We start from the raw sequence: 20,740 nt of genomic DNA, 5'->3' as shown, positions 1-20,740 counted from the left end.
ACATTTTCTCCCACAGCTTCCATTATTGAGTCTTTCATTTTGCTCCATAGTTCTTCCGATTAAGTCATGTTTTCCAAAGCTTGAAATGTATTGCTTACATCTTACATCTATGGAGAAACGTTCTTCCAGTTCTTGGTTTGTCTTTAAAAGACCTATGTTAAATTTTGGTTGGCACTTTGACTTTTTAAGTTTCTTCAGTCTTATTCGCATTTTACACATGACTGGTACATGGTCACTATCACAGTCTGCTCCTGGTAGTGATTTGGATGATTTAATTGTATTTCTAAAACGTTTCAGAATAAGTATGAAGTTGATTTGATTTCTACTTCTATTACCAGGACTCTTCCAAGTGTATCGTCTTCTTGGGGGATTTTCATACCAGGTGTTTGATATCATAAAATTATTTTCTCTGCACCATTCTACCAGTCGTTCCCCGCGTTCATTCTCTTTACCCAGCCCCCATCGCCCAACTATATCGTCTATACGTGTACTTCCTACTTTGGCATTAAAGTCTCCCATGACTACCTTTACATCTTGTGATTTTAAGAGTTTCATTGCCTCATCAAGGTCTTCATAAAAAGTCTCAATTTCCTCGTTGTCGTGCTCTGATGTTGGTGCATATATTATTTGGATGACACCTATGTCAAAAGGTTTTCCCTCTAATTTAGCCACGATGATGCTATCTGACACTCCCCAAAAACCTTTGATGCTCTTTGCTGTTGTTTCGTCAAATAAAATTCCGACTCCTCTTTCATGGGTTTTTCCTCCTGAGTATACAATTATTTTGGATCCTCTTTTAATCCAGCCTGCCCCCTCCCATCTAACTTCTGAAAGGCCTAACATATTTAGCTTCATCCTGTCCATTTCCTGCTCTATATTATCAAATTTTCCTTTCTGGTACATTGTTCTCACATTCCATGTGGCTATGTTCAGTTGCTTATTTTTGCAGCCAGTAGCTGGATGACGGTCGGGCGCCACCTGCTGCCTGTGGCAGTCCCTGCCGAGCGGGGAGTTCAGAGCTGGATCATGAACCCCCTTAACGCTGTTATCTGATGAATGAATGTAATTCTCCATGACTATTCTTGGGATATTACAGCAGTGGTTTCCCGTTACCAACTGCCGGTTTGTGTACAGTTGTCTCCGCTAGCCTTTGTCATCCACTGACAACCCACAAGGCAGTGAGGGCTTTGGTAGGATTTATGGCGCCTCCCGTCGCCAAGATGGTCCCTTCTTCGAGTGTGTGAGGTATTTAAGAAGCACCTATGCCACCAGGGCATCTCCCATTTGGTTTGCGACTGCTTAGCAGCTAACCTCCATATCTGGAGGCCTTTCCCCTATCCACCACCCGGGGACGCTCTGGGTTGGGTATGAGGACCCAATACTAAATCTTAGTACTTCCAGTACTTTACAGTATGGTACACCAAAATATTAAGTCAAGACTCCAGTCTTCACCGTGTAGTGTTAACATTAACAGGAAAGTTGTTACTCAGTGTACAAGTGTAATATTTACAGTAAAGTCTACATAAATTATTATAACCTTGCAATCCTCCCCATGCAGTATTTACAGTGTAAAGTCTTTGCAATTTTGTAGTCCTCACCGTAAAGTTAAAAATTTCAGGTAAAGTCTACGCGGCTCTCGTGGTTTAGAGGTACGTTTCTCATTCAATTCGTACCGTGTTCGAAACCTGACAGCAATAGAAATCATTGGCTCCTTAATTTTACTGCTGTCTTTCAGATCTACCCTTGATGTTATGGAAGGCAAGATCTAACACCTAGCCTTCTCGGATAAGGGCAAAAAATCTTGGAGATCCCAAGTGTAAGTAGCGCATGTTAACCCTATCCATATGTTGTGTTTTACTATCGTATCCATACGACGTGGAGAACTTTGTGCCACCACTTTCCAAAGAGGAAATTTACTCGTTAATCCTATCCGTACGCTTTGCATAGCAGTCTATCAAAATGATTTTTTGAGAAATACTGAAAGTTTCAAAGATATCTTCGTACAAGAAGTATTCTAAAGTGTGAAGAATACAACCCCGTGGGTACAAAATGACCCCAGGACGTACGGATAGGGTTAAAGGTCCCTTGGTGGTCGAAAAATCAACAAGAGCAAGCTTCTGCCGCCACTCGGGCAAGATTCAAAATTCCTACCAAACTGAAAATGTTAAGTTAAATATGTCCCGCCCGGTCATATGACCTTTTATGCAGTTGCGAGCGCTGTAAAACACCAAAAAAGTAGTCTGTGTAACTTCACAGTCCTCACCATGATGTAGTAAGCCTATAAAATTTACAGTAAAGTCTCTGTAACTTTGCAGTCCTCACCATGTAGTAGTTACAGTAAAATCTTTGTAACTTTGTCATTCTCACCATGTAATAATTTAGGCTGCCCATCCAGACCCTGCACATTTTGCTTTGGTTTTACAAGCTTTAATAAGAGTTTTAGGGCACTTGCAACACAGATCATATTTCATACTAGTGCCGAAGATTAATTAGAAGAACAAGAACATACAAACAAAAGAAGGAGGTCAAGGACAATAGATATTTGATAAGAAAGGAGCAAACCAAACCACATCAGAACATCGGCCAACCACCCACGCACATTTTGCATCGAAAGAAAGTTAATCAGAATCTGTTTCTGTCTGAAAAGACTGCCCACCCATAGACTTCACTTTTTGGATTGCATTACATCTTTTCCACAAATGAAGCAACATTTTCTCTGGTCTGTGGGCCAGTGGCCTAACAGTTCAGTTCCTAGAACTCAAATACTCCACCCACTAATAAACTACTGCACAGTAACAAAGAATACTACCAAAAGACAGGCTTGGTTTGCAAAGTACTTTATTCTTGTAAAAATGTGAAATAAAAAAATACATTGCGTTAACTATGCTCTATGCTCCAGCGTTGACAGAGTGTTAGGGAAAACCTACTGCAGGCCGGTCAGACAGCACGCCTGGTCAGTGAACTACTGCAGGCGGGCTCCGTGACTGGGCCAGGAGAAGGCGGGACAGAGCCCATGGGAGACAAGCAAAAATAAATGCATACAAAAACTGGGGCGGGGGGTCACGGCAATAAGTCGTATACACAAGGCACTCTCTCTCTCTCTCTCGTTCTCTAGCTCTCTCTCCTTCCGTTAACATTCCAGGACGTCTGTGTTAGCAGCTGTAAGTCTAAGGTGGGGAGGAGGACGGTTACAAAAAAGGTACAAGAGTCCATCTCTCTCTTTATCTGTCTCTGCCCACAAGAGTGTACCCAGTTAGGTGTAGGTTGTGCATGTGTGAATCTGTTGGTACCCACAATTATGTGTGAGCAAACACAAGCTTGTGCACATGTGCCGTCTCCATAGCTACTCCCCCTGTAGTCATTTGTAGAGTTTGTGACTCTGTAAAGGTCTACAAACACACAAAAATGCACACGCCAGTGTTGCAGAAAAACACCAGCATCCAGGATGGTGTACTGACACATACAGGCCAGAACTTTGAGATACAATGGTGAGGAGACGAAGATTATGACTAGTGTTAGTATGGAAAAGAGTAGAAGAATAGTGGAGTCACTGGCAACACCACCCAAACTGAAACTGCTACAGAACAGAACTCATACGTCTAGAAGGAAGGAGGGGAAACCGCATTTGGCCCCCTAGATTGCACAACCATCATTATTTCAGTATAGCCACACGCACAAACTTGTCCATGTACATGTAACAGAACAAAGTGATGCATAAAATAAACAACCCATTAGGCCATCGAGGGCAAGCAAAGCAACAGAACTGTAACTGCAAGCGTCTCTTCCCATTACTAGTAGCAACAGACAACAAAATGGAATTCACGGTCTCAGGAATTGGTGAGGAATATTGGACCAATCAAAAGACATGCACACACAAGGTCCCAGCCAGCGCACCAGAGCCTTCACTCACCACCAGACACATGGGGTACACAACAAAACACCTCCCAATACATGGACACCACACCTCCTGACACAACCACACTACACCCTGCAGGCAGGGCAGACCACTGTCACAAGTCCCCCAAAGGTAGACTGGCCGTCCAGGTTGTCCCCATGGCTGGGCCCCCTGCACAGGGACAGCGAGGCGGTGCAGCAGCAAAACCCAATCACAAGACAAGCATCTGGTCCCACAACGCTCGCCACAACAAATCAGGTCAGTGAATCACAACACAATCTGGTCCCACGCCACGGCCCCCCCACAACCACCAACCCCCCAACCAATCCTGTGACACGCTAGAATTTCTCTCGTAAACAACTGGGAGGGAGGGTGGGAAGGTGGGGGTGTACCCTGGCCCACGACCACTAACTTGAGCATAATAAAAAGCTGTCTACATCTACATAAGGGGAGGGGGGTATAAAGAGTAGAGAATTCCCCCCCTATGTACATTGCACTGGGAACACAATCTCACAGGAGTGAAGAACATGAGAGAAATGAGCAAAACAAGAAAGTCACTTCCATCATCAAAAAGTCACTCCCATGAAAAAAAAAAGTAAGTCACTCAAGTAAGCAAAAAGTCACTACCATCAAGGAAAGTCACTCCCATATGACAAAAATCACACCCTAAATGAGAAAGTCACTCATGTAAAAAAAAGTCGCTCCTGCTCAAATGTCACTCACATCACACTAGAAAAAGTCAAAAAAAGTAGACTTGCAAAATGCCATTCACAACAAGAAAGTCACATTCAAAACAAGTGATATACATCAGTATGCAAGTACGAAGGTATAGATTTATATATATATATATATCTATATATATATTTATATATGAGTGTAAAAAATGCCTGCTGCTTTGCTTGCACGAGTGAATTATTCCATTTTGGCATCAGTCTCATCTTGCTAACCAAAAATAAACTATCAATTTCTTTCATTTCCACCGCTAAATAATCTGAAAAGTGCCTTTGTGTGGGAGGAGGCGCAAGCAAGTTCATACTCTAACTCTTACACTGTCTACTGCACTACACTAATTGTCTGCTGGTAAGAGCTTAGGTAAAAACTTTCATCAATTCTAACAGAACGCAGTGAGCTCTGACTCTACCATCTCCTGCACTGTTCTCACGGAGTTCTTTCTCTCAGAAATAGGGCGTCCCCCTCGGGAATGTGCACTGTTGGGAATGCCTGCATGTCTGTCTGTCTGCCCTTTTGTACAAGTTTGTGTGTGGAAAAATAAGCAACTGATCAGAGTCATACAGAAAAAAAACATATACAGTTACAACAATATTGACATAGCACATTAAGTTTAGTAAACTTTGTACAAAAGTAGCTGGTAAAAATGGGCCCAGTAAGAGGCGGGGTTTCCCTGGTTGCTCTCAGCTCAAGTCAGCGTGGCCAACATAATGTGATGCAGTCCATAAAGCCACAGCACAACACGCTGCCACTAAACAAATGACACACCCTTAACTCGACCAATGACAAGCTGTGCCACAAGGCTCACGCCATCCCATGTCACTAAACTAATGACATGTCATGCCAAGAGGCGAATGACACACCTCACATCTGCAAGAGCAATTAGAAATCCATTAAAATTTTCCTTCATTAAATCTTCTAACAAATTAAGAGAAGCATTTGTGGCCCTTTGTGATACTAAACAAAAAGTAGTGTATGGAAGGTCATCTAGTATCCAAACAGCCTCTAAGATAGCTCCCTCCCTGGTACAGAGTGCCGTCATGTCATGTACAGTGACCTACATGACAATGTGGCAGATATTACATTGTCACCCACACAGAGAGAAACGAGACCTCGGGCGAGGAGGCAGTCCCTCCTCTCCAAGGATGCGGCAGAAGTGGAGATAATAAAAGGAGGTACAACAATCGATACAGACATGAGTATTGTGAAGCCGTGATAACGCAACGCCTGTAGAATAGTAGTAGTAGAAGGCTGGATGGAAGGTACATGAGCGTGGTATCATCAGTCCCACTGTGTTACAAGGTAGAATACACTTGGTCAAGAGGTCAATTTATTTAGAGCTCACTTTCTCAGGCTCACCAGATATAAAGGAAATTCAGCCCAGGCAGAGTAGATCAAGGCTGTGCATACAACCTCATATGAAAGGTGAACATTTTTCCCTGCATACAAACCCCGAAGAAAACTTCACACATACTCTCAGGGCATGCTTGTGGTCCTCTGGTTCGAATCTCGAAAAGTTCTACAACATACTTGGCCATTGGTGATGAAGATGGGAGGGAGGGGGGAGTGGGGGGTCTAGCTGCACAAGGTTTCTCGAACACACACACTATGACTATAGTCATCAAGCACACATACATTTTAACAGACACACACACACATGCATGCACACATACACACACATGCATGCACACATACACACACAGAGTAAAATTGCCATACAACCATGAAACATCCTGTCAAACTGTCTCTGCTCTCACGGCTATGTGGCGAGTCTGAGTAACCTGTTTGCTGAGGGCACTGAAGACTGGCAACGTTGAATGTGTGTTCTGTGTAGACTGGCTCCTATTGTTTTGTGTAGAGACTGGTTGTGCTGTATGTGTTCTGGTAGAGACTGGTTGCACTGTATGTGTGTTCTGTGTAGAGACTGGCTGCATGGTGTGTGCACAGAGGCCACTAGCTGCGTAGACCGGCTGCATTGTGTGTGGCCTTAGTTATCTCCATTGGTGGATGCTGCTGATGATACTCCATCCGTTGATATTCCAGCCGTCTCCGTGTCGTTGTTGCTGGTGGTGGTGGTGGTAGTGGTGAAGGAGGACTCCATCAGCTTCTGTTTGAGCATGGAGGGATCCTCAATGACCGCCGTGGTCATCTTGAGCTCACTTAACTGTTTGGTCACTTCATCTCCTGTGTGGGTCAACTTCTCAGATGTTCTGGTCACAAATTCACTGGTGCGTGTGGTCACCTCATGCTGGAGACAAACAGTGATATAGTAACTACCGAGTAACTGACAGAAAAAAACAATATGATCTGCAGAACACCAACAACAACAACAAAAACACAACCCAGGTGCCTCCATTCCCTTCAAAAACATTCAAGACAAGATCTCAGACACAGGAAATAGAAGGCTTTTCATTAACAAAACAAATAGGCTTGCATATACACTCTTATTTGTTCACATATCCACACTTATTAAAGTCTAAACAAACTTACAAGTCTGCGAGCACACACGTGCGCAAGCACACGCGGGCAAACACACACACACTCATTCCATATCAACAAACACTTACGAAACCTGTTCCGTCAAGAGAAAGAATGAAGTTATTTAGGTGGCTTTGAAAGTCAACACATCCTGAGTTCTTTTTAGAAGAGAAGTGTTTGTCACTTAAGCAATACCAATTTTGGTTCCTTCCCAAGTTCCAACAGAAGCTGTGGGATTAAGCCAGAAAGCAACCCATACAGACGCCACCACGACCTGCTGTGAACTGTCACCATGTATCAAAAAGTGCTTCAGTTCACCCTTATCATGACTATTGTCACAGCCTCTCAAATGAACTACTCAGAACCATGTTGTACTATCTACAAGGATGGACATCTTTAGTCTTATGAGGTCAAATGTTTGAAGCAGCATGAGTAGACTGTGACCAGGAGGTGAAGAAAGCAAGAGCTCAGTGATGACCTCCCACACCTAGCCCTGTGGTCAGGAAGACGAACACAACACAGGGGTATCTCTCTCTCTCACACACACACACACATACACCACCACAAAGGGCGGAGGTTTCACAAACATTCATGTCAGCCTCACAGAACAGACTTGTCTTGGGGGAGTTTTGTTTAGTAAGAATTTTACAGCACTTGCTACACAATTAGGTCATATAAGCGCCGAAGATTAGATGTGTTACAAGAGAGTAACAAAACAAAAAAGAGGGAAATAAAAGAACCATAAATGTTCAACAGGAAAGAAGGAGCAAACTACACGACCAAAGCATCCGTCAACCACCCACCCTGAGGGAAAGACACAATGACATAACCCCTGGGAACAACTCTGAGACATGACCCTGGAAATGCATGTTAGTCTATGCAACTCCCCTTGCCTGGAGTCGAGAGCTACGTCTCTGAACCATGTCATTTCGAGCTACATCTCTGAACCATGTCATTTCCATCCACTAGCAAAGATAATTATAACTGCTGGCCAGGCAATAATCCCAAGGACTGGACTGAGTGGTCTCGCAGTCACAGGGACATAACTGACCAATCTCCTAGTCACAGAGACATAACTGACCAGTCTCCTAGTCACATGGACATAAGTGACCTGTTTCCTAGTCACAGGGACATAAATTATCAGTCTTAAAGTACAAAGACTACACAAAGAAGTCTAAAGCAAGGCTAGGAACAAACCAAAGAGGCCGAGACAAGCCTTCAGCGGCTCACGAAGCGGCCCCTCCCCCTTCTGTTAGGCCATCGACCAAAAGCAAAGTAGGTTCCACTATATACGACACAGAGTACAACGTTGAGTTAGGACACTGGTAACATTATTCTCTACACCAGAAATACTTGTTTAGTCTCCGGTATATACATACACATAAGGTTACCTACATTTCCATCCATACCCACACATACACACATCCAGAGTTCAAGACACTTTCACACACATCCACACACACAGCTTACACATGCACATACATACACACAGAGCTTGATACACACACACAATCATACAAAACAGAGGTAAACAGACACAGGCTGTGTTCCCCCAGTCACTAGAGTCTCTTGTTTTCTTCCCTCACCTGTGTCTCTCTCAGCACGTCGGTCACTTCGTCTACTTCCTGGGCCAGGCCATTGGTCACTGCTGTGGTGGGGAAACCAGGGGGAGACAGTCAGAACCTTACTCAGCACTATACACCATGAAACCACACTGACACAATTCATACACAATAACAAGTCAACACAGACCCACATGACATGACACTCAAAAGGCACCACAATGACTCAAGGACATTATTTAATCTGTTTGGGCTTAGAGATGCCGTGACATCCCTGTAGTTGTTTCTCTCTGTCTTGCTTTTTTCCTTGCACTTAATGACTATTACTGGATCCATGTGCTTCTCCTTACAAAAAAAAATGCATGTCGACACAAAAACAATCATTTTGTGAAAGGAAGAAGTAAGACAGTAACAACAATGGGGAAAAAAAGAAGTGCTCTCAAGGAATTAACAGTATTTATCTTCAACATATAAAACTTGTGTAGCAACATTTATAAAAACCCAATGAAGAGGGTAAAAAAAAAAAGTTTCATTGGCAAGCAAAAACAGGAGACAATAATACTAGAGACGCTTCCACACAATTTTCTTTTTGGCCTCTTTTCCCCCATCACATACGTAAACAGTGATACCTACAAAGAGATAAAAAGTGAGACAGAGAGAGACCAATACACAGACACACTAAAGATAGAGACAGAGAGAGAGAGAAAGAGAGAGATGGAGAAAGAAAAAAAGGGAGACAAGAGATATAGACAGAGACAGAGAAACAAGCCACAAACAAAAAACAGACAGAGACATACAGAGGCAGAAACTCCATCCCTACTGACCTGCCACTGTGTTCTCCCCCTCCTGTGTCGCTGAGGCTGCGGACTCCGTGACAGTGGAGGTTGTGGTCTGGGTGATGGTTCTCACCGAGGTCACGATGGTGTTGCCGCTCTCCTCTCTGTCAGACACACAGAAGCAATATATGAGCATAAAAAACACAACAACAACAAAAGTATGAGAAAAAAAGAGAGGAAGGGGAAAAGTAAGAAAGGAGGGGGGGGGGGGAGAAAGAGAGAGAGAGAGAGAGAGAGAATGAGTGAGAGAGAGAGAGAGATAGAGAGAGAGAGAGAGAGAGAGAAAGAGAGGGGGGGGGGGATGACCATAAAAGAAAGAGATGGAATAGGGAGATAAAGACACTAGTTATCATTTAAAGAAGATCAAGAACAAAGAGATTGAAAGGGGAAAGAGAAATGAGAGGGGAGGGGGAGAGGGGATAGGGAGGCAAGAAGAAATGCAGACCAAAAAAAAATGAAAAGTTAAGCACAGAGAGAAAGGGGAAAAAATAAAACTTACGAAAACAAAAACAAGGACAGAGGTTTTGAAAAGAAGAAAAGCACACTGACAGAGTAAAAGCTATTTATGCAGGGAAAATGTGTCAGTTGGAGGAAAGTGGAGGTGGAGAAAGAGGAGGAGGATGCTGGGGAGGGGGGGGGAGGAGGGAGAGAGAGAGAGAGAGAGAGAGAGAGAGAGAGAGAGAGAGAGAGAGAGAGACAGAGAGAGAGAGAGAGAGAGAGAGAGAGACAGAGAGAGAGAGAGAGAGAGAGAGAGAGAGAGAGAGAGAGAGAGAGAGAGAGAGAGAGAGAATATAGAGGGGGGAGGGAGCAGGAGGGATCAGGTGCCAACTAACTACAATATAAAAGGGAAAACATAGGAGCAGGTGTGGTAAGGATTGGGACTCACATAACATCTCTGACACTGTCCACGGTGATGTCAGCTGACATGGCAGACATGTCCATCCTAGAGTCATCGCCACTGGCTGCTGTGGCCTCAGCCTCACTGTGGACCAGACACAAGCCAAGGCAAGGTTAGAAACTACAAACACTACACTCATACAGCACACATACACTGCTTCGTTTTGTTTGAGAAAGGCGAGGCGCATCCACACAATAATGGTCATTCAGTAGAACACACAAGAGTAACCCTCCAACTGCATTCAACCACAGTACATACAATAAAAATACATAATGCTAACACCATGACAGCGAAAAAATATGTCTACCCACCCAACAGCCATGTTGTATTTCAAACATGTTTTCTTCGTCTGGAGGCCACAGTCAACTGAACCCCCCGCAAAGACTTGCAGGCACATTTGAAAGACAAAAGCAGCTTCCATTTGTGCAGAAAAAATTACCATATTGTGACCTGGCTCCTACTCAGCATCCCCCTTATGGCTTATTTGACCATTTGTTACATCCTCTTAGTGTGTGTCAGTGAGTGTTGAGAGGGTGGGTGTTTGTATGTGAGAATGTGCCTCTATTATAGTGCATGCAGGTGTTTGTATATGCATGTTCATATGTATGTGTGTTTGTATGCATGCGTGTGTGTTTATATATATGCGTAGATTACCGTCTATCTGTGTGTATGCGTGTGAGAGAGAGAGAGAATGAGTGAGAGAGCACACATGTGATAGAGTGAAGCAACTCACCCTTGAGCCTCTTGTGACTGTTCTTCGGAGGCTGGGGTCACCTCCACAGTGGGGTTCTCTGCCCCTCCAGCAGCCGAGCTCTGTGGTTTTTCTTCTGGAGGAGGTCTGAGCCCCTCAGCAAGTTCCAGCTGACACAAAGGCATGGCCGGGCTCCTGCTGGTGGACAGATTCACACGACAGAACTCCGACGGGGACTGAAGGTGGAAGCCTTGGCCGTCCTTGGTGAACACAAAGGAGGCGATGCCACTGGGGACAGGATGGACACGTGTATACAGCACTGTTTAACACATGGGATAGACATTGTGACCTCTGGTTAATGTTGATATCACTGTAAATAGCAGAGCTCTAAACTGCTCGTCTGTTTGCTTGTTTGAGTAGAAAGAAATACGTTGACAAGACAACAGCCATTAAGTATTGGAAAAAAGTAAGAAAGACAAAAATAATAGAGGGAAAAAGAAGAAGTATGATCAACCAATGACTTCCTCCAACCATCTGCACTAGTAACTGCAAGGCACACAATGTTACCGGAAAGCAATTAACAGATGTAAAATGGAAGTGAAAGTTTACAATAAAAGGATTAGTTACATGATATGTTTACACACTTTCATTGGTCAAAGTGCACTTTTATTACTACTGTGACTAGCATGCATAGTGCCTCTATTTTCAACCAAAATATAAAATCTAACAAAAGTGCATTAACACTTTGCAGTCACTTTAAAATTATCCGTTCCAGTCACCTGGCGCACTTTTGTACTACTGGCTGTATGACTGCAAAGTGTTAATGAGGTTTGAGACTAAAGAGTGATGACATGTACAAATCAGTGGTTTACTGAGTCTCATATGGCGACTGGTGAGAGAGAGAGTGAGAGTGCGAGTATCTGTATGTGGCTGTGTGCGTATGATGGTATGATGACATCCCAGTATGTATATTATCATCTATGTGTTCATTCGTACGTGTATGTGTGCGAGTACGAGTGCAAATAGATGAGCGTGTCTATCAGCTGGCTTACTGGATATCTTCCTTCCTGATGGCTCCAATGGTAAACTGACGTCTGAGTGTAGCCACGGAGAAAACACGCAGCTCGCCAGTGTTGGTGAGGCAGGCGATATCAAACTCGGTGTAGTTGTCACCTGTATAGTGGGTGGAGAGGAACAGGTTGATACTGTGAAATAATATCCCATTAGGATACACAGCCAGTACAACAATACAGACAAAATGCCACGTAATGTAACAGCACTATGTTTTCACAATAGACATACTCCAAGATGATTGTTCAAAGTTGTCCATTTCTCACTACAGACAATTTGGCATTGTCCTTTCTCAGACTTTCTATTCAAACTGGAAAAATTCAACTGTACTCAAATATGTTTCTGAGACCTGAAGAATCTCTATATCAGGAATATCAAAATATTTCCAACTCAACACTATACTTGATACATTCTCATCCCCCCCCCCCCCCCCCCCAACAATCCTTTAATGAAACTTTTGCTCACCTTCTCTCCTGAAAGTGACAAAGTTGATCTTCCTCAACCTAGCTCCATCAATCGCTGTGATCTTGTTCTTCCATCTGGGCTTCAGAGCAGGCAATGAGAAGGTCTGGGGAAAAGCACATCGCACCATTAGTTTCCTCTACAAATCAACTCATTTCAAATTGCTTATTTTTTTCTGCAGAGCCAGCCTTTTCATTCGTAACATAATCTTTAGAGGCAAAACTTCATTCAGTTTTCGTTCCAAATTAATTTATAGGAAAGATGCACATTGGAACAATAACAGTTATTTATGGTAGCCATGTGACTGCTAAGAATATCATAGAAGGAAAAGAAATCAAATGAGGCAGTGCTTGATGAAGCCCACGTGGGACGCTCAATGTTAAAGACAGTCAGGAAATGACATATGCAGTTTTGGAGACACCTGAATAGACATAAAGGCCTTGAGCATCTAGCTCTCACTGGCAAAATTGAAGGCAAACGAGGCAGGGGTAGGCCCAGAGCAACCTTCTTAGGGAACCAAAACAATTGGGGAACGTGAAAAGATCAGGGAAAAGGTTTTTTAATAGCATCCGAGAAAAGGAATGAATGGAGAATCATGAACTCCCACTTCTGTCACAGATCTGGCACTGGATGAATAAATGGTAGCCAAAAAGAAAGACATAGAATCAACGAGGGGAATGCCAGGAAATGAAACTTTCAAATGTGCCCTACAGCAACGCACTATTTTGTTTTCATCAGTCTTAACTTTAGTTTTACCCAATCATATTACTACTATTACTACTAACCTTGAGCTGTTCCTCAGAGCAGATGATGATTGAATGTTGCCCCTCCATGTCGGGAGCCTTGGCTCTCTCATTGATGACCTCGAAAGCATCGGGCAGCACGGCATTCTTGCTGTCAATGACTGCCATGCTCAGCACGGGGGCCTGGTGCTTCAGCTTGATCTCCTTGGCCAGGAGGCAGGACACGTAGTCAGCTGTGCGTTTGTCAGAGCCAGGGACAGACAAGTTGTACACGTACACGTGGCCCCCGTTGGTGCCCACCCATAGAGACGGGTTGTGAGAGCCACCTGTCAGGAGACACAAACACAAGAATGTACATTTGGTATATAATAAGGGCAAGCAACACATACATAGTGAAACGATTGTAAATACATGCACACAGACACAAAATTGTACACATGCCAAATTGTTCAAATACAAAGTTGAATATATACACACCAATGCAAGATTGTACATACACATACACAAATGCAAGAATGTAACACTTAGAAAAATACAAAAAGTTACTCAAATACATAATCACACCATTGTATAATAATACTATACATTGATAATATCTTTTCTCTCTCTTCCTCTCCCCTTCACACACACACACACACACACACACACAATCACACACGCACACAGATCCTGGTACACCATGACCTACCATTGATGATGAAGGTGTCAGCAAAGTACAGCGAGCGGACCATGGAAGCCATTGAGTCATCCCCACTGCGAGCCTCCACCTGACGCTCCTCAGGCTTGCACTCAGCAACCGCAGTAGCAGCACCAGCATCAGCAGCGCCAGAGGGACCTGCTGTAGCTCCGCCAGTCTCCTCAATGTTCTGGCCCTCCCTATTAGAGAAAAACAAAGTGAGCACAACATGATATCAAATTTCAACCACATAGACAGCCCACATCGAGACTGCAGCACTAACAACTGCTGCTTATTATCATAATTAAAAGTAGATTACACCATTGTGTACAAATGCATTTGCCTAAAGCATCTTCTCATGAATTCTTCCTACTTTTACAGGACTTAACCTCCGACAGAGCTCAATACAGTAGTTTCCGCCTAAGATCCCACTGCTTATGGTCCCGGTTCGCCTAAGATCCCGCTGTTTTGGAAAAACAGAATTTTTACTATATAAAAGTCACGCCCAAGACCCAGCACTGAAGGAGCTACGTTTGGCTATGATCCCGCTTTTCAGGTCTAAATTTATTATTTTTGTCTTTATTTAAGAAAAAAAAAAGAATAAGAAACCTGGGCACTCAGCTGATCAACCAAGTAGCGAAAATGTGCTATCATTCACTCTCGTGAATGCGACAAAACCTGTTGTAAATCGCGATAAGCGATTACAATGTTTACCCCAGACGGGATAGCACCAAGGTGTGAACTCGTCGATGCCTTGCTTTCCCTGATCACCTGAGCCATCCCGGATCCACCTGATCTTACATCAAATACTAGGCGGGGAGGGCCTACAAGCAAGCGTCAGACTGCATTCCATCAAACTGTGAACTCGTGGACGTTTACCTTTTCCCGACCATCGCTCTCATCTTTCAGTTTTGCGCTTTAACTTCCTAGACAAACTGGTCGCATTCTCGTGAACTGTCCGATCACCTCTGCGTAATGGGGTCTTTTGCTGGAAGTGAACCTGCCTTTTATTTTTTTTAAATTTGGTCCCTGTGGTCACAACACAATGACTTATGATGCACCATAACATAGGCGGGGTGCTCCTTTAGAGAAGGAAAGCAATAAATTTTGGGTGGAGGGGCAATGCTTGAAGCCAACTGGTTCCCACCTGGAACAGTATTTTTTAAAAAGCTCCACCCCCAGACCCCCCAAACAAAAAAAAAGGGAAAATTGACTTCTGAAATGAACTTTTAGTGCCCAGGAGTCACGTAAGTTCATTTTAAAGGGAAGATCATAGTACAGACTATGGGTCTGACCACGAGTTACGTTGGATTCTTTCCCTGGCCATTCAGCTAAGATCCCGCATTTTCCTTGCTCCCGAGCACCGGGATCTTAGGCGTAGACTACTGAATTTACCTTCATTTTCAAACACTCACCCTTTCTCTTCCTTCTTCTGATCTCTTTGTCTTTTCTCTGAGCGACGTCTTCGCAGTCGGCGGAATGACTCTCGCAGAGACTTCTTCAAAGACTTCCTACGCGACATAGCTGTGTCCGAGGTGCCAGTCAAATCTGTTAACATCAACAACAAAGATACATCTTAGCCAACAAACTACTCGTCATGTGACTCTAGAAAGCACTATAAATGAAAGTAACTAGAAAAAATTAGACAAAATTAAACCTTATATGAACAGATTTTAAATCTCAAGCCTTACTTTCTTTACTGCAGGATTTCAGCTATTCACTTACCCTTTACATACATCATGAGAGCACTTACCCCACAACATTCTGAAAAATTAAAACTCACCATGTGGGTTGAGTGTGCACCGTGTGGCAACTTCTTTCTTCTGAGCATAGTCCAGGAGAGCAAATCCCTGGCCAGTGCCAGCAGCAACACTGGAGAACACACAATGTACAGACATGTTAATGGATAAACACAGATATATCACAAACAACCATAATGTTCAACACAACTCATAAGACAAACGCACACATGAAAACAAACACCCATATACATCATGTAATACTTTCAAGTTTTATATTCCACAACTGTCACAATTGCTGTGGGCCACTGGTAGACTGGAAACATGCTCTAGAACAAAGAGGATATGGTAACTCCTGATCTGAAAACTGGCTTCCACTGGCAGCAGAACAGTTCCATCCTAAAAGTGGAACTTGCAAGACAGTATCCAAACAGGAGAGCATGAGGGTTTACCAGGAAACAACAAAGCCAGTCCTACAGAACCAGTTCATTACTTAACTACTTCTACAGTCTGTTCTTGAAAAACTAGTCCCACACAATCAATTAGCTCCACCAGTACTTCATAACCAGTCCTATACAGAATTTGATTGACTACCGACTTCACCAGCGCACAGTAGGACTGAAAGACATAGGCATGGAGTTGGACACTATTAAGTAAACCATATTTCAAGGCAGTGAGCTTTTGCTGAAAAGAGCCGGACCTACCTCGACAAGCCAGCCCTTAAGCTCACAAACCTTCTTCCCATACCCCATTTCACAAATTCCTATTATTTCATGTATTGTCATTCATCTCTGAACCCTCATCATTCCACTTTTCCCTCCCTCTAAGTGAGTACTTACAGCTGCCACTCCGAGTGCAGGGCCAAAGCAGTACAAGCTGCCGGGGGCTCCAGCTGCATGATACAGGTGGGTTGGAAGCCAGCTGCGTACTTGAGGTCATCCACCTTACAGGTAAGTGCTTCATGACCCTTCCATACAAAGCCCTCATGGTCAGCCATGATGTTCACTTTCACCTCCTGAAAGAAGGACAACATAAATCAGACACGGAAAAATGTATCCTGGATGTTATAACAGTTGTATCGCCAGATGTACATGAGCTGCTTTGTAAAATAATAACAGATTGCATTCATATAACTCATATCCCTTCCAGACAACAAAGGCTCTGTGTGTTTTACCATTCATTTCATGTATTGTTATTCATCTCTGAGCCCTCATCATTCCTCTTTTCCCTCCCTCTAAGTGAGTACTTACAGCTGCCACTCCGAGTGCAGGGCCAAAGCACAGAACCCCTAATATTCTGAAACATTCAGAGCAAACAAACATTCAAACACGAACATACGGACAAGACCTTTCATTATCTTTAGTCCAGTACCCATTCTAATCAGAGTGAAGTTTAAAAAATTTGTGCATAGTGCTTTTCTCCAAGGACACAAGTTAGTGCCAAAATCAGGATTTGAACCTGTAACTTTACAGTTGCAAGTCCAGCAGAAAAAACTACACTACACATCCCTACCACCAGGTACACAGCGACATACACATCATTAACATACACAGCTGTTTATCCAAAGCACCTGTTTGTGACACATATTATCATTAACAATTGACATTAGTGTGAGGAGTCTGGTGGTTCTTAATCCCTATCCAAAGGAATTTTGAAGACCAATTCCTCAAAATCCCCTAAAATATAGGAGCTTGGGGGGAAAAAATAAGTCTCCTCAACCCCAGTAAATTAAGATTAAGTAACAAACTGATCATGGCAAATAAAAATGTATGTAGCAAATACACAAAAATTAAAATGAGTTACTTTCAATTTATATGATAGGTGTTGCAACTACTGCAAATAAATACAAATAAAAATATGTATTTTCACATTCTTCACAGTATGTTCGGCAAATATTGCAATCAAACGCGATTATTAATGCCGAGATGCGAATCTTATCAGCAACCGATTACGTCAGACGTGCCGGGCAGGCCGCCGGGGTCACTCAGCGTGTATTGTTGGTGTACAGCGCACGCACCGGGAAACGTGTGTTTTCGCCATGAATACCGTGGGAGTGTGTTAATTGATGATGAAAATAACACTCTATCTTTCATAGCTTTCTATTTATAAAGTGTTACAAACACATGAATAACCCCCTCTCACAAGCTGATAAGACATTACGAGTAGTTACGCCCATTCAAATAACTTTTCTGGACACTCTTGTTGTTATGAATGCTCTGAGGTTTGAAAGGGGATAATATAGGTCAATTTCCGAATGTTTTACACTCAAATTGTTCTTTGTACCTGCACAATGGTATTCAAAACTATCAAACAAGCTTATTTTTTATCAGGTAGTATCATTTCATACAAAAATCAAACTCATTTGAAAGATTTTGTTTAGAAAAATGGAAATCTTGTTTCCTGACTATCCTTTCGAGCTCCTTATGTCTAAGTGGGTCAATTTCTTCTATAATTTCATTAGACGAACATCTAGAGCTATCAACTTGGCATGTTTTGAATGAGATGCATGCCTCGATTATGAACCAACGCAGGCGGTTCTAGAAGAAGGCCACAAACGCACACAAACTCAAGCAGACTGACGCACACACACTTGACCTGCGTGAATGGGGATCCGACTCGGGACCCGAATGACACGTAAGAGGATGCGCGCTGCGTGTGCGCTGAGCCAGGAGCTACACTGATTCGGGACCAGAACGTAGGCGAGGTGCCGAAATAGGCTTATCGGGCAACATAAACCCGGCTCCCGCAGGACGAGGGTTAAGGGGGATTTTCATGTTTTCGATTAGTCTCACTTGATCAGAGGAGATGGAATTTATTTCTGGAAAAAAAAATCAATTTTATGCAAATAGGACTGGGGTTTTTCTATGGGTAAAATAATATAAGAGAGCTCCCATTTTATCGGCGTAGGCCTACTTGGCAGGTCTGGAACAGCAGACAAAAAATATTCCCGCAGAGCCATCTACAAACCACTAAAAAATTGTACACGTGTTTAAAAACTCTGGAATATAATGGAAGACGAAATTTCATATGAAAAATTCTAAAAGGCCATGCAGGTAAAAATCAAATGAATGATAGAACATGATTGTGCAAAGTTTTAAAAGGCCCTAAATGTTACTGAAACAAAAGAAAAAATATATAGAAACTATGCAGTAGAGACATACCTTGAGGTCCTGCTCTCTCTCCTGCCTCTCCATGTGGAAGACCAAGACTTGACCAGCAGAGCCTGCCACGACCAGGGTTTCACTCAGTGCACAGAGTGCCACCCTCTGGATTGCCAGACGAGGGTCATCGCTGTACGGGTCAAATGTGCCAACCTGTTAAAGGAAAAAAATGTTTACACATTTATAGCTGGTAACAAGCACAAGATAAAAACACATATAAAGACACACATGATCATATGCAGAAATCAGTGGTCACACACAGACCTCATTACTGGCAATTGTCAACAAAAAATTTTTGACGACTGTAGTACACAACTTTTTAAAACAAACCTTTTCCCATTGCATTCTATTTGCACTGAAAACAATACCATAGACAAGAGGCCAGTGCACACAAATGCACAAACACCCAACCTGATCTTTACTTGTACAAGTAATGTTTTAGTAGGACATGGCATTTCCAGTTGACCTTAGCCTCAGTGCCATCACCATAACTGAGAGTTATTAAGTGCCACAGGCTGCAGCAGACACAAAGAGATCAAGAAAAAGAGACCCCACTCTCTCTACCGGTCATATTACAACAGGATAGGTTGATGTGAATACAGAACTCTCTCATCTCAGGTCTTGTAGAATCACAGAGTCAACAAAACAACTCTGCTTTGTAAAACTAACTCAGTTCCTCATCATGATCTACTTAAAAATGAAAATCAGACTGTTTTAGTTTTCGTACGAGTTTTACGGCACTTGCAACACAATAAGGTTGTACAAGTGTCGAAAAATAGACGTGTTACAAGACAGTAACATACACAAAAAAAGAGGAGAGATAAGGAAGAGAGATGTCTGATAGGAAAGAAGGAGCAAACCACACCAGAGCACCCACCAATCACCCACTAAAATCAGACGCCATACGAACTGAGCCAGAGGTGGCCTCAGCATGGAAGAGAACACAAAGATGTTGTGTTGGAGGTCAACACTGCATAGGCCAAGGCAGAGGTAAAGACAACAAACTAGGTGAGAGTAACACAGGAGATAGGAGTTACAGTGTTTAGAGGTCAATATCATGGTCACTTGGTCGAAAGTCAACACTAACAGGCCAGGGCAGAAGGTCAACACAACAGACTACGATAGAGTAACCTAGAAGATACAATATTAGAGATCAGCATCAGAGGTTAGGTCAGAGGTCAACATTATAGATGTAATACAAAAAAAGCTAAATTGTCCCAAATCTGTGCCCCACACCTGCAACTCCCTTGTGACTAGGTCAGACAACACAAGACTTACCTTCCTAAAGGGGGGCCATTCCTCCTCCTCTGGGCTGGCAGGTTCGGTGGAGTGGTCCGGAATGCCGAAGACAGGACAGGTGCTCAGCTTGTACATGAGGCGCAGGCTGGAGGCAGAGGCGTCCCAGAAGCGCACAGTGCCATCCTCATGTCTGTGACACACAGCAAAACACACACCACATTCATCAATAGTAGAAATCATTGTAATTGTGTAAAATCCCCCCCCCCCCCCCCAATCCTGCCTGTCAAGACAAACCCAGGCCATGTGGAACAATACGTCTCACAGTGCTTCCACCAGCAGAAGCTGAAAAGTAAGGAAAATTCTGCAGGGGGTCTGGGGGCCACACCCAGCAGGGTCCAGGGACAGCGTCCTGGCGGGGGTTCAAGGGGCGAAGCTCCCGAAGAAATTGAAATTTAAAGCTTTTAGAGGGTTGAAAATGGCATTTGAGAGCCTGTTTTAAGAGATTGCCTACAGCCAATAACATTTATTTTTTCACCAACATTTGGTCTTGTTTGATTTCT

General features: G+C 43.2%; 1 protein-coding gene across 3 annotated transcripts in view; it reads right to left on the bottom strand.

Moving 5' to 3' along the window:
• Nucleotides 1-2,821: 2,821 nt before the first annotated feature.
• LOC101845937 (lethal(2) giant larvae protein homolog 1) overlaps nt 2,822-20,740 on the bottom strand; it is a 34,655-nt gene continuing 16,736 nt past the window's right edge. For 2 of the 3 annotated variants that reach the window (XM_013084344.2, XM_035970567.1), the window contains exons 14-27: nt 20,220-20,370; nt 18,942-19,094; nt 16,620-16,795; nt 15,825-15,913; nt 15,457-15,589; nt 14,054-14,241; nt 13,408-13,691; nt 12,626-12,728; nt 12,142-12,262; nt 11,132-11,377; nt 10,387-10,482; nt 9,489-9,604; nt 8,689-8,750; nt 2,822-6,872 (exon numbers count right to left, since the gene is read on the bottom strand). In XM_013084344.2, the coding sequence (XP_012939798.1) occupies nt 6,612-6,872; nt 8,689-8,750; nt 9,489-9,604; nt 10,387-10,482; nt 11,132-11,377; nt 12,142-12,262; nt 12,626-12,728; nt 13,408-13,691; nt 14,054-14,241; nt 15,457-15,589; nt 15,825-15,913; nt 16,620-16,795; nt 18,942-19,094; nt 20,220-20,370 (2,179 nt within the window). In that variant the 3' untranslated portion in view covers nt 2,822-6,611. The remainder of the gene's footprint in view (nt 6,873-8,688; nt 8,751-9,488; nt 9,605-10,386; nt 10,483-11,131; nt 11,378-12,141; nt 12,263-12,625; nt 12,729-13,407; nt 13,692-14,053; nt 14,242-15,456; nt 15,590-15,824; nt 15,914-16,619; nt 16,796-18,941; nt 19,095-20,219; nt 20,371-20,740) is intronic. The other variant, XM_013084346.2, reaches the window with a different exon arrangement.

The sequence above is a fragment of the Aplysia californica genome, unplaced genomic scaffold (genome assembly GCF_000002075.1).
Source record: "Aplysia californica isolate F4 #8 unplaced genomic scaffold, AplCal3.0 scaffold00287, whole genome shotgun sequence".
NCBI classification, from domain to species: Eukaryota; Metazoa; Mollusca; class Gastropoda; order Aplysiida; family Aplysiidae; genus Aplysia; species Aplysia californica.
The sequence above is the reverse complement of the archived record's forward strand: the minus strand, read 5'-3'. Positions and strand labels throughout refer to the sequence as shown.